The 14333-nt window shown below is 36.6% G+C and overlaps 1 protein-coding gene across 1 annotated transcript in view; it reads right to left on the reverse strand.

Annotated features, from left to right (window-relative positions):
• Nucleotides 1-1594: 1594 nt before the first annotated feature.
• The window catches only part of LOC124776352, a 56099-nt gene continuing 43360 nt past the window's right edge, over nt 1595-14333 (reverse strand). Inside the window, exon 3 of the mRNA XM_047251306.1 lies at nt 1595-2572. Coding sequence (XP_047107262.1) covers nt 1595-2572 — 978 coding nt within the window. The remainder of the gene's footprint in view (nt 2573-14333) is intronic.

Here is a 14333-nt window from a genome sequence, read left to right on the forward strand (position 1 = left end):
AATTGTCAGTAAATGTCGGAGGCAGGGGCTATGTTTTTGTGGATTACAGTTAATAATATAGATAAACAATAAAACAGAGTAGACAATTTTATTTAACAGTTTGTTTTACAATCTTTTTCTCGCTTTAGTTTTTGCAAAATCATCTATAAGTACCGTAGCGGCATTGTTCTCAACTGCTATGAGGGTCAAATGTCAGAGTCGAGCATGACCCATACTATTCCTTGAATAAGTTTTGATTATTTTTAATTTGCTGAACGATCTTTCAGCTGTTGCAGAAGTGACAGGTGTTATATAAAATAATAAAATCATGGTAAATACTTCCATAATGTCAGATTCTAGCCTTGCATATTTAGTTATAATTTCTTACATAACTGATGAACAGTCCATGTCAATTTAGGTATTTAGGTAGAACAAGATGATAAGTGTTAATAAATTGAAGTGAAAAATTAGGCCTATTATATTAAAATACTTAGTTTGGAATTGATCACATTTTTTTAATATTATTATTATTATTCTGGATTTACAATGTGAGTACATTTTTCCAGCACCTATTCTAGATTACAGTAAGTCACTAATTATTGTTCTCCACTCTTCTCTATTTGTCCATAAATGTTCAGGAATGTTGTTCTTCCTCATTGCTGACTGAACTCCCTGTATCCATGTATCAGGTGGTTGTCCCCTTTTTCTTCTTCCAATTGGTACCCAGTCGATTATGCATTTTGGTAGCCTTTCCTGTTCCATTCGTCTGATGTGTCCATATCATTTAAGTTGTTTGTGCTCGATGAAATCAATAATTGAATTTTTACATTTCATCTTGTCTCTGATTACTTCATTTCTTATTCTTTCTCGTCTTGATATTCTTGCTGAACGTCTCCAGAAATCCATTTCTGTGGCTAATAATTTTGATTTCAGTTGCCATTTTGTTGTCCACACTTCTGAACCATATGTAATAATGCTCCTAACTATTGTTTTAAAAATCCTTATTTTGTTATCAGTTGTTATGTGTTTGTCCCAGAGAATTCCATTCAATAAAGAGATTGTCGTCTTTCCAGAATTTATTCTTGATCTAATTTCTTTGTCCTGTTTCCCATCATTTGTAATTTTCACACCTAAATATTTATATTCTTCAGTAGCTGTTATTGTTCCCATCCCTTCTTCTAATATTAAGTCTCCATTCACTCCACCAATTACCATGTACTTTGTTTTATTCATGTTTACATTTAGACCTGATTTTTTATATTCTTGAATCAATTTTCTGGTCATATACTCTATGTCCTCATAGTCTTGGGCTATAATCAGTTGGTCATCTGCAAATTGTAACGAGTAAATTGTTCTATCATTTATTGGTATTCCCATAGCGTGACATTTTTTCTTCCAATTCTGTAAAGTTACTTCTGTATATATTTTATACAATGTAGGTGAGATGCTACATCCTTGACGTAATCCTTCTGTGACTTGGAATCCATGTGATAGATATTTACCAATTTTTATTTTTGAAATAGAATTTTTATATAAATTTTGAATTGCTTTAATTATTCTTGGATTTATTCCTATTGATATTAAAGCTTTCCATGAACTGGATAAAGGCACACTATCATAGGCTTTTTCTATATCTATGAATACTAAATGTATAGGTTGTGCCCGAACCATTTTTTTTCAATAATTTGTTGTAGGCAAAAATATGATCAATTGTTGATCTTCCAGCTCTAAAACCTGCTTGTTCTTCAGCCTCCTTTTCTTCGTATTCTTGTTCTAACAAATATTTAATAATTCTTCCATATAATCTACTGAAGGTATTGGTCACTGTTATTCCCCTATAATTTTTACATTCATCTTTCGCTCCTTTTTTATGTATCACTGAAATATATCCTACTTTCAAATCATTTGGGACATCTTCCCCATTTAAACATCTTTCGAAAAGGTTTCTTAACAATTCCATTAATTTCTTTGTTCCTAATTTTAATAATTCTACAGGAATACCTCCAATGCCTGTAGCCCTTCCATTCTTTAAAGATTTTATGGCAGTTTTTACTGTCTCTATTTCCAAACGGATGTAATTCTCTGCTTGTAGATCTATCATTTCATTATATTCAGGGTTTCCCAAGTATTCTTCCCTGTTTTCTGTTAATAAACTTTTAAAATATTTTTCCCAAGAGTCATGAGTAATATATTTAATATGTGTTGTTTCTTTGGAATTCCTTCTTAAATTTTTTATAGTTTTCCATGCTTCTGTGTTTCTTTTACCACCAATATAGGATTCAATTTTTTGACATGACTGTTCCCAAACTTTGTTTTTTGCTTCTGCAACCTTTTTCCGGATTTTCGCTTGTTGTGCATTAAGCTCTATTTTATCTTGAAGATTTCTGGTATTTAACCATTTTAAATATTTTTCTTTCTTTAATTTCACTTCCTTTTTAATTTCTTCATTCCAGTAGTATAATGGATGGTTTGTACGTGTTTCTTCTGTTTCTCCTAAAGCTTCCTTGGCGGCTTCATGTAGTTTATTTACAATATAATGATATTGATCTTCTGTATTATCAAACTCTGTTTCTACCAGTTTTTCATCTAATCTCTTTTGATATAAAAATATTGTGCTTTCATTCTCAAAACTATTCAAATTATATTTAGGAATTTTGATTTCTGTTTGTATATTTTCTATAGGACAATTTCGATTTTCTTCAGTGCTTTTTCCTCTGAAGGGGAATAAAAATTTGGAATTTACCAAATAATGATCGCTAGGAGTTACCCCTCTATATACTCTTATGTCATGTATTTTTATCCTCGTTTGCTGTTTAATTATAATATAGTTCATTATTGATTTTTGATTCAATGTGTCTTTATGCCATGTGTATTTATGTATTTCTTTATGTTGATAAAAGCCATTTAATATTTTTAATGAATTTTGTTCACAGATATCAATAAGTCTATTACCATTATCATTTATAACATTTTCTCCAAATGGTCCTATAATTTTATTTCCAATTATACTTCCAGTTCTACTGTTAAAATCGCCTGCAATAATAATCTCCCTGGTTTTCCCGATATCCTCTATGATTCCATTTAAATTATTATAGAAATCATCCTTTTTACAAATTGGTTCATCTTCGCTTATTCCATATACTCCTATAATAGTAATTTTGTATCCATGAATATCAATATTAATTTTAATCAGATTTTCATCAATAGGTTCCCAGTTTGTGACCATTCTTTTGAATTTGTTTTTCATCAATATCGATATCCCCCGTTTTGCTCTTTGATTTTTTGGGACACCACTATAGAAATGTGTATATGATCCTATTCTTTCAATACCTCGTCCTTTTTTCTTAGTTTCTGGGAGTATAATAATATCTTGATTTCTAGCCTCCATTTCTTTAATCACTTCTCCTACTTTATTTTGTAATCCTTGTATATTCCATACACCAATTAAGACAGTCCGTTTTCTTAGCCTTTTTCGTCTCCTATTATATCCGTCCTGCTGTAATCTTATAGGCTTTTTAACCAGTGAGGTTTTTCCAATGAATGGGGAGTTGGCCCATCGCATTAACCCCCAACCTGGAGGACCAGGTAATTTTTGCTCAAGGTTTTCTTCCTTTAGCCTTTGGTAATCCAATACCTAAACTACAAGGCAGTAGTTGCTAGTTTTGGTCCACCCCGGGTATTTTATTTCCCCGGTACCCTCCATATCTGGTGGGCATTCCCCTATCCACCACCTGGGGAGGCGCCCGATGGGAGACTAGCAACTCCACACGGGATTTTTGTAATAAAGTTGCTTCATCTACAGTACACAAAAATTATGGCGTTAGGAAATTAAAATATTTGACAGACTGCACTCATGACAGTAAAATGTGTATTTAACTGAGATATTATTGTGTCTAGTACATTTATAAAGATAGTAACTTCAAATATTTCGTTCCTGTTTCGAAATCAGTGGTCAGAAGCTACAATTTTTCGTGAAAATAGCAATCTATGTCTAATTTTTTGTGCAGTTTCCCTGGCTTTGCACTTGAATGATTCGAAATATTTTCTATAAAACATGTGCTAAAGGTCTACCTGCCTTTTCCAACCTGATACCGCGTTTTTATAAAATTGTGGATGCATAATTGATGTCATTCACTATTTGGTGTATGGAGTCACAAAGGAATGCTAACTCGAAATTTAGCATATTTGTTTTGATACCGTCTGCTTCGCTACGCTCATCTTTACTGTAACTTCAGTACTGTTTCTAATAATGCCTTGATTACATCAGAAAAACGAAGTTTTATTGCAGATATCGTATTAACTTTACTAGACCATCTAGTCGTATTTAATTTTTTTAGAGTAGTTTTTGATTCGCCAATGACTTTTGACTGTAGATCCAAACGCTTAATGCTATTCCCAGAAAAATTATATAAGAATTGCATTGTTGCAAATAAAATCTGTACTCCCACACAACTGTTAACGGCATCATTTATCGCTAAATTCAATTTATAACTGGTGCAATGTACATAATCCGCATTTGGCTGAATATTTTAAATCTGTTTTTGTAAAATATTATAAACACCACTCATAAAACTGGCCTCATCATAACCTTGACACTTATTAAAATCAATATTTTTGTAAATAAGCAATTCCTTGACATTCATTCTTGGTTCGCAAAGGCTGGCAGCCATGGCAACACCATCTTCAACCGACAACACCCGAACGGTGGCAGGGTACACGACTTAGCGGACAAGCAATACACCCAGTTATATTTGTGTTTGGCAGGCAGGAGAATCTTTTGTACCTTTAGCTCATGCCGTTCAAGGTTTGTTGATCAGGATCCAAAAGTTAAAAGTCGGAAATTCTTGATTCAACTAAGATATTATACAACTTTTTCTAACGTCGTTCATGGAGGCTGAGGGCCCTCTTGAGCTTGGGGGCTTTGGAGCACTGCCCCACTTAGTTCTGTGGTGGCTATACTACTGGACACGCACTGTACTTTGTACATATGTGAAGAATAGCTCTATTCATATTAACAGTGGAAACATGTAAGACCATAATCGTAGTTTAATCTTAGTTTAATTAAACAACGATAAAATAAAATTATGTAATATGCACTAAAGCACCCCTTCATTAAACAATAATGAAATAAATTTTCATTGCATCACTCATTTTCCATGGACAGGTGTTAACCCACAGTAAAGATCCACCCAAGGCATTAAAGAGCACATTTGAATCAGAACCCAACCAACTGCTTATTTGAGTATTCATTATCTCATAGACAACTGACTCATTGTGGAATTGTGCTGCTAAATCGTAACGTGGGTCATTTTCTTGCATGGACTGCAAATTTTTTCTGACCCAGCTCACTGTTTATGTTACTACTGCACACTTGGATGCATGACAACACAATTTATCACTATGCTAGCTGAAGCAATAGGGAAGGAATGGGTATGGGCTTGCAATTGTGAAACAACAACAGAACAGCTCAAAACAATTTTATTTGTGTTTGGCACACTTTATGTGTAGGTGCGCCTGCTCTAGGGTTACGGTGCTTACAGGGAGTCTTCTTGCATTTACATTGCAGAGTCAGTGCTGGCACCTCACAGGCTCTGGAGGGATCTCACTTTTCGCTGGGAACATATACCCTGTGGCTGTTCACATTGGTAGTTGAGTGCAGTGTGTGAGGTAAAAGCTATGTTCTATGCATCATCTGGAAACAATAATGGTGGTTCATTTACACCTAAAATGTAGTTATTGACAACAAGAAAGGAGAAGAGGCATGAATGCATCCACTCAACAGACACTTTAACCAGTTGTGACAACAGCTCAAAAATTATTCAAAAAAAATTTCAGACAGTAATGAATGTTGTAACAAATTTTTCATTTTACTTTAGGTACTATTGAACCACAATTGTTTCAGATATGGAAATTCTACTCAGAAATATTAATTTAATTTCTGTTGAAGAACAATTCGTAGCCCTACTCACTCAGAGGTGACGGTATTCTAATGTACACAGGAAGTAATTCCCAAAAATTATTACTCTTAATGTCATCCATCATGAAGCAGCTATAAGATCTGTATGCCTCTCCTCCAAGATACCTTTGTGCCCTAAACTGGCTGAAATAATTGCTATAGTTATCATAACCTCACTCTCTCAGTGTGGTGGTCTGCCTGAATAGCTGAGTGGTAACGTGTTTGCCTACTATGCAGTGAGCTCAGGTTCGATTCCCAGCCAGGTTGGAGATTTTCTCCGTTTGTGAACTGGGTGTTGTGTTTCATCATCATCATCATCATCATCACTGATGCACAAATCACTTAATGTTGTATCATCTAAAATAATACTTGTAATGCGGCAGCCAAACTTTCCTGGATGGGGCCTCCCAGTCATCAGTGCTACTCAATCATTTTTTCAGTGTGGTGGTTCGATTGGTAAGATAGTGGAAAAATGTAGTCAGTCAATAAAGGAGATTGCTTACAAAACGCAGACATGAGCCATCCTAGAATATTGTTGAAGTGTGTGGATCCATACCAAATTGGACATTGTTACAAAAATAAATTGTACAGAATTGAACCTATCTTGGATGGTATTGACTAACAAACACATTTTGTTTTTTATTCAACAGTTTTATTTGCTCTTGCATTGTTTTAATCAATTTTTTGTCTTTATTCTAACTTTTGTGAACTAAGTCATAAATATGTAAAGGAAAATGAATAAAAATATAAGGGCATGGTTTTCCCTTAAAACTTAATTGGTTCCAAATCAAAATGTAATTTCATTTCTTGATTTTCTTTATATTTTTAACATTACACCTACGACGTGAAGAAGTTCAACCCCAGCATGTACAATAATCCAATCATAAAGTATAGATATGATGCAGTATTTGTTTGGGGGCACAATGATAAGTTGGGCTAGAATTGACACTTGCATGTCATTTGCGGAATAACAGACAACATAACATATGTACTGATATTGAAGATAAATGAGTGCAGGTGTGAAAAGACAAAATTTGCAATGGAAGCAGTAGTTCATGAGGTAAATCAACCACAACCCTACATGTAATGAGTTATGCAGTGTACTAGATGAAACCAAACTCCACTGACAAAATTTTGGAGTTATTCATAGATATTTTCTAAGGACTGCATTGAGAGGAAGGTGACAACTGAGTCTGACCCATCACATATTCTCATTAACACCCATTTGTTTGGAAGGAACTTTTCGAAATTAATTAGGAGGAGAAATGATGGAAATAACTTTAGGAGACACATGCATTTAATGAAACACTGAAGTGTTGGTGAATTATAATGTGCAGTAGCACTTGCAACAGATTGTGTTACTGGCGCCTGTACATCAAAGCTGCATACAGTGATTTTATAGACTATTTACTCAATTATAGTGTAAATATGAGTCAGTGAGAACAATGCATAAATCCCTGTACTCAGCAATGGTTGACTCTATAAGTGGGGAATCTACAGAAGTGGAATCTAATGACAGAATATCCCTGTATGTTGTTCCTCCTATGATCAAGCTCTCCACTCTCTCCGCACTCCCTATTACTACTGAATCCACGTTAATTTATCCAAGACTCCATTGGGAGAGGAAGCAGCGGAGTTATTCTAGTTAGAAACTGATTTAAACTTTCGATACTGATGTTCTACACCATAGATGGAAGCATTAACCACCAAAAATAGTAGGAGTCAACAGCTGGATATGGTTAAACCATACTCTGGCTCCAGATTATTTTTTAGGGATCTTAAGGAAGTGTACTTCACCGTCCATGAAAGAACTGTGCCTATTAGACTGACATATTTCCTACAAGTATGTGTTCATCAGCCTGAGACCTCTACCAGGCTTCTTTAGTAAAAGAGTGCTGCTTTTTTCGTCATAGAATTGTGGGATAGCTACAACAATGATCCACATAGTTTACATTCAAATAACTAAAACTATAGGGAGACAAAGGATAATCCATAATGTTCTCTAGATCATCATTGCCTGTCAAGGTGTAGTTCTACACTGTGACAGGGCTTTCTTGGGATACTATAAGAGTAGAACATTGGTAGTGCTGTATACATATACCCTTTACACTCGGAAGAAGCTAATTGTCAACCATTTCCACTTATAGCAACAGTGTATTTGTTACAACACACAAATTGTTAGATGTTAAAACCATAGGATGGCTACAGGAGCATCCTGTCTGGCTGCTACGTTGAAGCGGACATTGTGTAATGACTGTGGCTGGGACGCTGTCGAGAGAAAGCGACAGAAGCACTGCTGATCTACCCCACAACACTGCAGTCAGACGATATTGCAGGTACGGGTGATGCGCGATGGTCCTCAGCTTGACATTTCCTGCAGTAAACTAATGTATTACAACAATGTTTGAATAATGAAATGTTATAAATATTTGGTCACAGATCATTTGCAATAAACGTAGGTAATAGTTCGTTCATAAATAAGTAAGCCAGCATTCTTGTGAAAGTGCTCTCACGTTAATCGATAACAAATTGCGCTAAACATTGTTCAAACAATTACTTCTAATTGTGTGACCACTGTCCAAATTCCCAATACTGGAATTTACTCACTTCCTGTTAATCGCTATATCCCTGCATCTAGGACGGTGCCTTACTGGTCGCTTCTGCTGGACTGTGCATGAGGCCTTTGGCAGACTTGGGGCTGTCTGCCGGCACTTAACCTCACATGCAAATTCACCTAACCTCATACCAATTGCATGTGGCTGAATAACTTGTGTAAATACGTGGAAAATTAAATGGTGTAATTTATGAGGGATGGTAATGCACTTTGATAATACAGTGTGTGACTGAACTGCTGTGAAATCACAACTCAACATTTACTGTAAGCTCTTCCAGCTCCCATTGCTTTATCCTATAATTTCATCAATTTTCCTCAAATACTCATGGATCCACTCTAAGATATACGTAAAAGAAATTTGATTTTAAACGTTTAACTATTACTTCAGTGTATTATTCTAATAAAAATACATAGATGTACCACAATAAAGAATTAGCACACCATGATAAGTTAACAAACAGTTTCTGCAGCGCATTGTTTAATAAGCAAATACACATTCACTAACTACGAAGAGCAGTTGAACGGAATGGACAGTGTCTTGAAAGGAGGATATAAGATGAACATCAACAAAAGCAAAACGAGGATAATGGAATGTAGTCAAATTAAATCGGATGATGCTGAGGGGATTAGATTAGGAAATGAGACACTTAAAGTAGTAAAGGAGTTTTGCTATTTAGGGAGTAAAATAACTGATGATAGTCGAAGTAGAGAGGATATAAAATGTAGACTGGCAATGGCAAGGAAATCGTTTCTGAAGAAGAGAAATTTGTTAACATCCAGTATAGATTTAAGTGTCAGGAAGTCGTTTCTGAAAGTATTTGTATGGAGTGTAGCCATGTATGGAAGTGAAACATGGATGATAACCAGTTTGGACAAGAAGAGAATAGAAGCTTTCGAAATGTGGTGCTACAGAAGAATGTTGAAGATAAGGTGGGTAGATCACGTAACTAATGAGGAGGTATTGAATAGGATTGGGGAGAAGAGAAGTTTGTGGCACAACTTGACTAGAAGAAGGGATCGGTTGGTAGGACATGTTTTGAGGCATCAAGGGATCACAAATTTAGCATTGGAGGGCAGTGTGGAGGGTAAAAATCGTAGAGGGAGACCAAGAGATGAATACACTAAGCAGATTCAGAAGGATGTAGGTTGCAGTAGGTACTGGGAGATGAAGCAGCTTGCACAGGATAGAGTAGCATGGAGAGCTGCATCAAACCAGTCTCAGGACTGAAGACCACAACAACAACAACAACTACGAAGTCTATGATCTCCCTGGTTTAATAGTGTGAGATATCATGATAGGGCTTTTTAGTTAAAGAAACTAGTCACAGAAATATTAACTGCCATGGAGGAGACCACTTAGTCACTGAACAGCGAGCGACATTGCCAGACCATGACAGGAACAATAAAGATGTAATTATTATACTGTATATATATTAAAAAAAAACATTCACAGCAACCGGCAAACACAGCTGCCACAGCAGCGCATCTCATGAGGTGTCTGCACACACTTTGTAGGTGGCGAGGGTGTAATGGCAATGCTGCAATTTCCATAAATGGGTTCGTGAACGAGGGGCCTTTGCTTGGTTGCACAGAACTCCCGATGTAGAACTTTGATGTCTGTTATACGACTTTAAAAAGAGCACGAATTGAGGTGGAAAATGTTTTCCTAGCACTTATTTATAATACCCATGTCACATGTGTTAGCGATGTCCTCCTAGTTTATCTTTAAATAAAACCATAGACACATAGAGAATAATCCCAGTAGACACTGAAAACGTGTAAGGTAGATTTCCACCAATAAATTGTCCAGAATATACCGACAGTCCCTCTGCTTAGGAGAGAATTACCATTTCAAGTTACCCATTAAAACTAATTTAAAAAAAGGTTATCGTCTGTACAGCACAAACATATTATGTTCTCCAAAATACGTCTTGTGACATGACTGTTTCGGAAAAATACATGAAAATGTAGCTAATAAGCAGGTTTACTGACAATCACACTTTAGGGTCATTGCTGGGATTCTTTAAAATGTAGTTTTAACAGAATATTTGGTAATGATAGTAGTACCACACCGCAATACTCTACTTAGTAAAGGGGCTGTCAGGAGTGTTGTAGACGATGTCTTGGTGGAAATCTGTGTTACATATTTGCAGTGTCTACAGGGATAATTCTCTATATGCCTACAGTTTTATTTATAAACCTATAAACAAGGAGGAAATTGATAAAACAGACGACATGGGTATTGTATGTGCTATACTTTTGCTGGGGAGACATTTGTCTGTGTCAATCCAGGATCTGTTTAAAGTGATATAACATACGCCAAAAGTCTATATCGAGACAGATAGTACCTCACTTGCTTCTTAGGAGTGACAGATTGAATAGGTGCATCACATTTCTGTGGTCCACTGCAAAACATGATTGGAAGTTTCAGCATGAAATATGTGGTTCATCCATTCACTATTAAGTATATGTTTTGGTAGAGTAAGAAAAAGGCTTTATAGACTCCATATTATTTTGTTGAGATGCTCGTCTTACTTCTACTTAAAATGATATAAAAGTCATCCATGGTAGGGCAACTGCTTCCAACATTAACACTTGGTCAGAGTTACCTTGTCTTTTGCTTTAATTCTTCTCTATACATTCGCAGGGATGGGGTGTGCTGTTTGTTTGGGAGTGACATGTCATATTTTAAAGAAATCAGGGCCGATACTTTAATAAATATAAACCTCTAAATTTCCTGACTACATATCCATTTTGGTATATAGAATAATCCTATTCATACAAACAACCACATGCATGTTGCTTGTCATTGTTGTGGATCCACTCTTGCACACTACTCCTGTCCCTAGGGTATCCATGATGCAGCACACACACAATAGTGTAATTGGGCTATGAGTTTAGAACTGGATTTTAAGTATAATCAAATTCATAAGGTATGATTGGAAGATCATATGACCATTAGAGCTGCCATAGTACAGGGTTTATCATAAAGAATCACCCGATTTGGCACATCTGTATTTCTGAAACTAATAAACATGTACAATGAGTTTTGTTTTTTGATGAACAGGAAACTCAAAAAAATTTCCCATACCTTTTCATAGGTATTCAGCATGCCTCCCTTGAGATGCATGGCATATGTCAATGTGGCATTCAGATTGTTCCCAACCTGTACATCTACATCTACATCTACATTGATACTCCGCAAGCCACCCAACGGTGTGTGGCGGAGGGCACTTTACGTGCCACTGTCATTACCTCCCTTTCCTGTTCCAGTCGCGTATGGTTCGCGGGAAGAACGACTGTCTGAAAGCCTCCGTGCGCGCTCTAATCTCTCTAATTTTACATTCGTGATCTCCTCGGGAGGTATAAGTAGGGGGAAGCAATATATTCGATACCTCATCCAGAAACGCACCCTCTCGAAACCTGGCGAGCAAGCTACACCGCGATGCAGAGCGCCTCTCTTGCAGAGTCTGCCACTTGAGTTTATTAAACATCTCCGTAACGCTATCACGGTTACCAAATAACCCAGTGACGAAACGCGCCGCTCTTCTTTGGATCTTCTCTATCTCCTCCGTCAACCCGACCTGGTACGGATCCCACACTGATGAGCAATACTCAAGTATAGGTCGAACGAGTGTTTTGTAAGCCACCTCCTTTGTTGATGGACTACATTTTCTAAGCACTCTCCCAATGAATCTCAACCTGGTACCCGCCTTACCAACAATTAGCTTTATATGATCATTCCACTTCAAATCGTTCCGTACGCATACTCCCAGATATTTTACGGAAGTAACTGCTACCAGTGTTTGTTCCGCTATCATATAATCATACAATAAAGGATCCTTCTTTCTATGTATTCGCAATACATTACATTTGTCTATGTTAAGGGTCAGTTGCCACTCCCTGCACCAAGTGCCTATCCGCTGCAGATCTTCCTGTATTTCGCTACAATTTTCTAATGCAGCAACTTCTCTGTATACTACAGCATCATCCGCGAAAAGCCGCATGGAACTTCCGACACTATCTACTAAGTCATTTACATATATTGTGAAAAGCAATGGTCCCATAACACTCCCCTGTGGCACGCCAGAGGTTACTTTAACGTCTGTAGACGTCTCTCCATTGATAACAACATGCTGTGTTCTGTTTGCTAAAAACTCTTCAATCCAGCCACACAGCTGGTCTGATATTCCGTAGGCTCTTACTTTGTTTATCAGGCGACAGTGCGGAACTGTATCGAACGCCTTCCGGAAGTCAAGAAAAATAGCATCTACCTGGGAGCCTGTATCTAATATTTTCTGGGTCTCATGAACAAATAAGGCGAGTTGGGTCTCACACGATCGCTGTTTCCGGAATCCATGTTGATTCCTACATAGTAGATTCTGGGTTTCCAGAAATGACATGATACGCGAGCAAAAAACATGTTCTAAAATTCTACAAGAGAGCGATCATGTATTGAGTTACACCTTCCACAGCTGCTGTTATGGGATGTCTCAGTACATTCACTGTTGTTAGTAATGGAAGCATATAAAGAGAGTCTTTTATAAACCCCCACACAAGAAATAATCAGTAATCCTTCGATTTCAAAATTTCTGTACTGCCAGATGTCAGTGTGGCAGTGTCCCATCCTGTTGATAAATGAAGTCGTTCGAATCAGTCTCCACCTGTCGGAAAAGAAAGTTAGCAAGCATATCGAGATATACGCTTCCTGCACCACTGTTCTCAGCAAAGAAAAATGGACCATACACCTTTTCCTGTCAAACTGCACAAAATATGTTAAATTTTGGAGAGCCCCTCTCAAGTTGTACAACTTAATGTGGTTGATCCATATCCCATATTCTCACATTATGATGGTTCAACTTTCCGTTTAAATGGGATGTTGCCTTGTCACTAAACATTAAGCATGGAAGAAAACTGTCATCCTCCATCTTGCCAAGGACGAAATTACAGAACTCCATACATTGTTGTTCGTCACCTTCAAGAAGAGCTTGGTCAAGCTGAATTTTATATGGTTTCATGTGTAAACATCGATGCAACACACGCCAGATGGACAAAGGGTGCTTATTGAGCTGTCAAACTGCACAGCTAACCGATTTCTGTGAACTCCTTGTTTGCCATCGTCTAATACTATGTACTGTAGGAAGATCCACACCATACCTAGTACAAAAGTCACGCTGAACAGTTATCACACAAAACGCTTCTGTTGTCCCGACATCATTTTTACTAGAACTGAAGTGTGTGAACACTGCTGCCACCTAGTGGGAACTCGAGAGTTTGCTCTTTCCATGAGTATATTGTTTACGCACATATCTCAAATAACATAATAGTTATGATTTTTTTTAATTGGATGATTCTGTTTGATACTCCCTGCATTATTTAAATTAAAGGTTTCTTTGATCACTGCTGCGCAGAACTATAAATCTAACTCCACCTACATTCTCGCCATTATATTAGACTGTTGTCATTGAGATATAAACAAATATTTTCTTCTTCTTGATTTCTGAAAAAAGAACACAGTTACCCTATTGTTATCAGCAGTTATATTTATGTAATTGTTACACAGCAATTTTGGCAACCATTTGACAGGGAAGAGAGTCTTTATGTAGATTTTCTGTCAATAATATTGTGAGGATATGTTTAAAGAGAATAGTTACATTATCTGTAACTGTGTGTCTTTTTATTCATCTTAAAAACGTGGCAATGTATTGAGTAGGCTTTGGCAGGTCACTATTAAAGAAATTACTTTGTTTTTATTGCAGCAGATGGGAGAAGTGCAATCTCTCC

This window comes from Schistocerca piceifrons, chromosome 1, assembly GCF_021461385.2.
Source record: "Schistocerca piceifrons isolate TAMUIC-IGC-003096 chromosome 1, iqSchPice1.1, whole genome shotgun sequence".
In the NCBI taxonomy this organism is placed as follows: Eukaryota; Metazoa; Arthropoda; class Insecta; order Orthoptera; family Acrididae; genus Schistocerca; species Schistocerca piceifrons.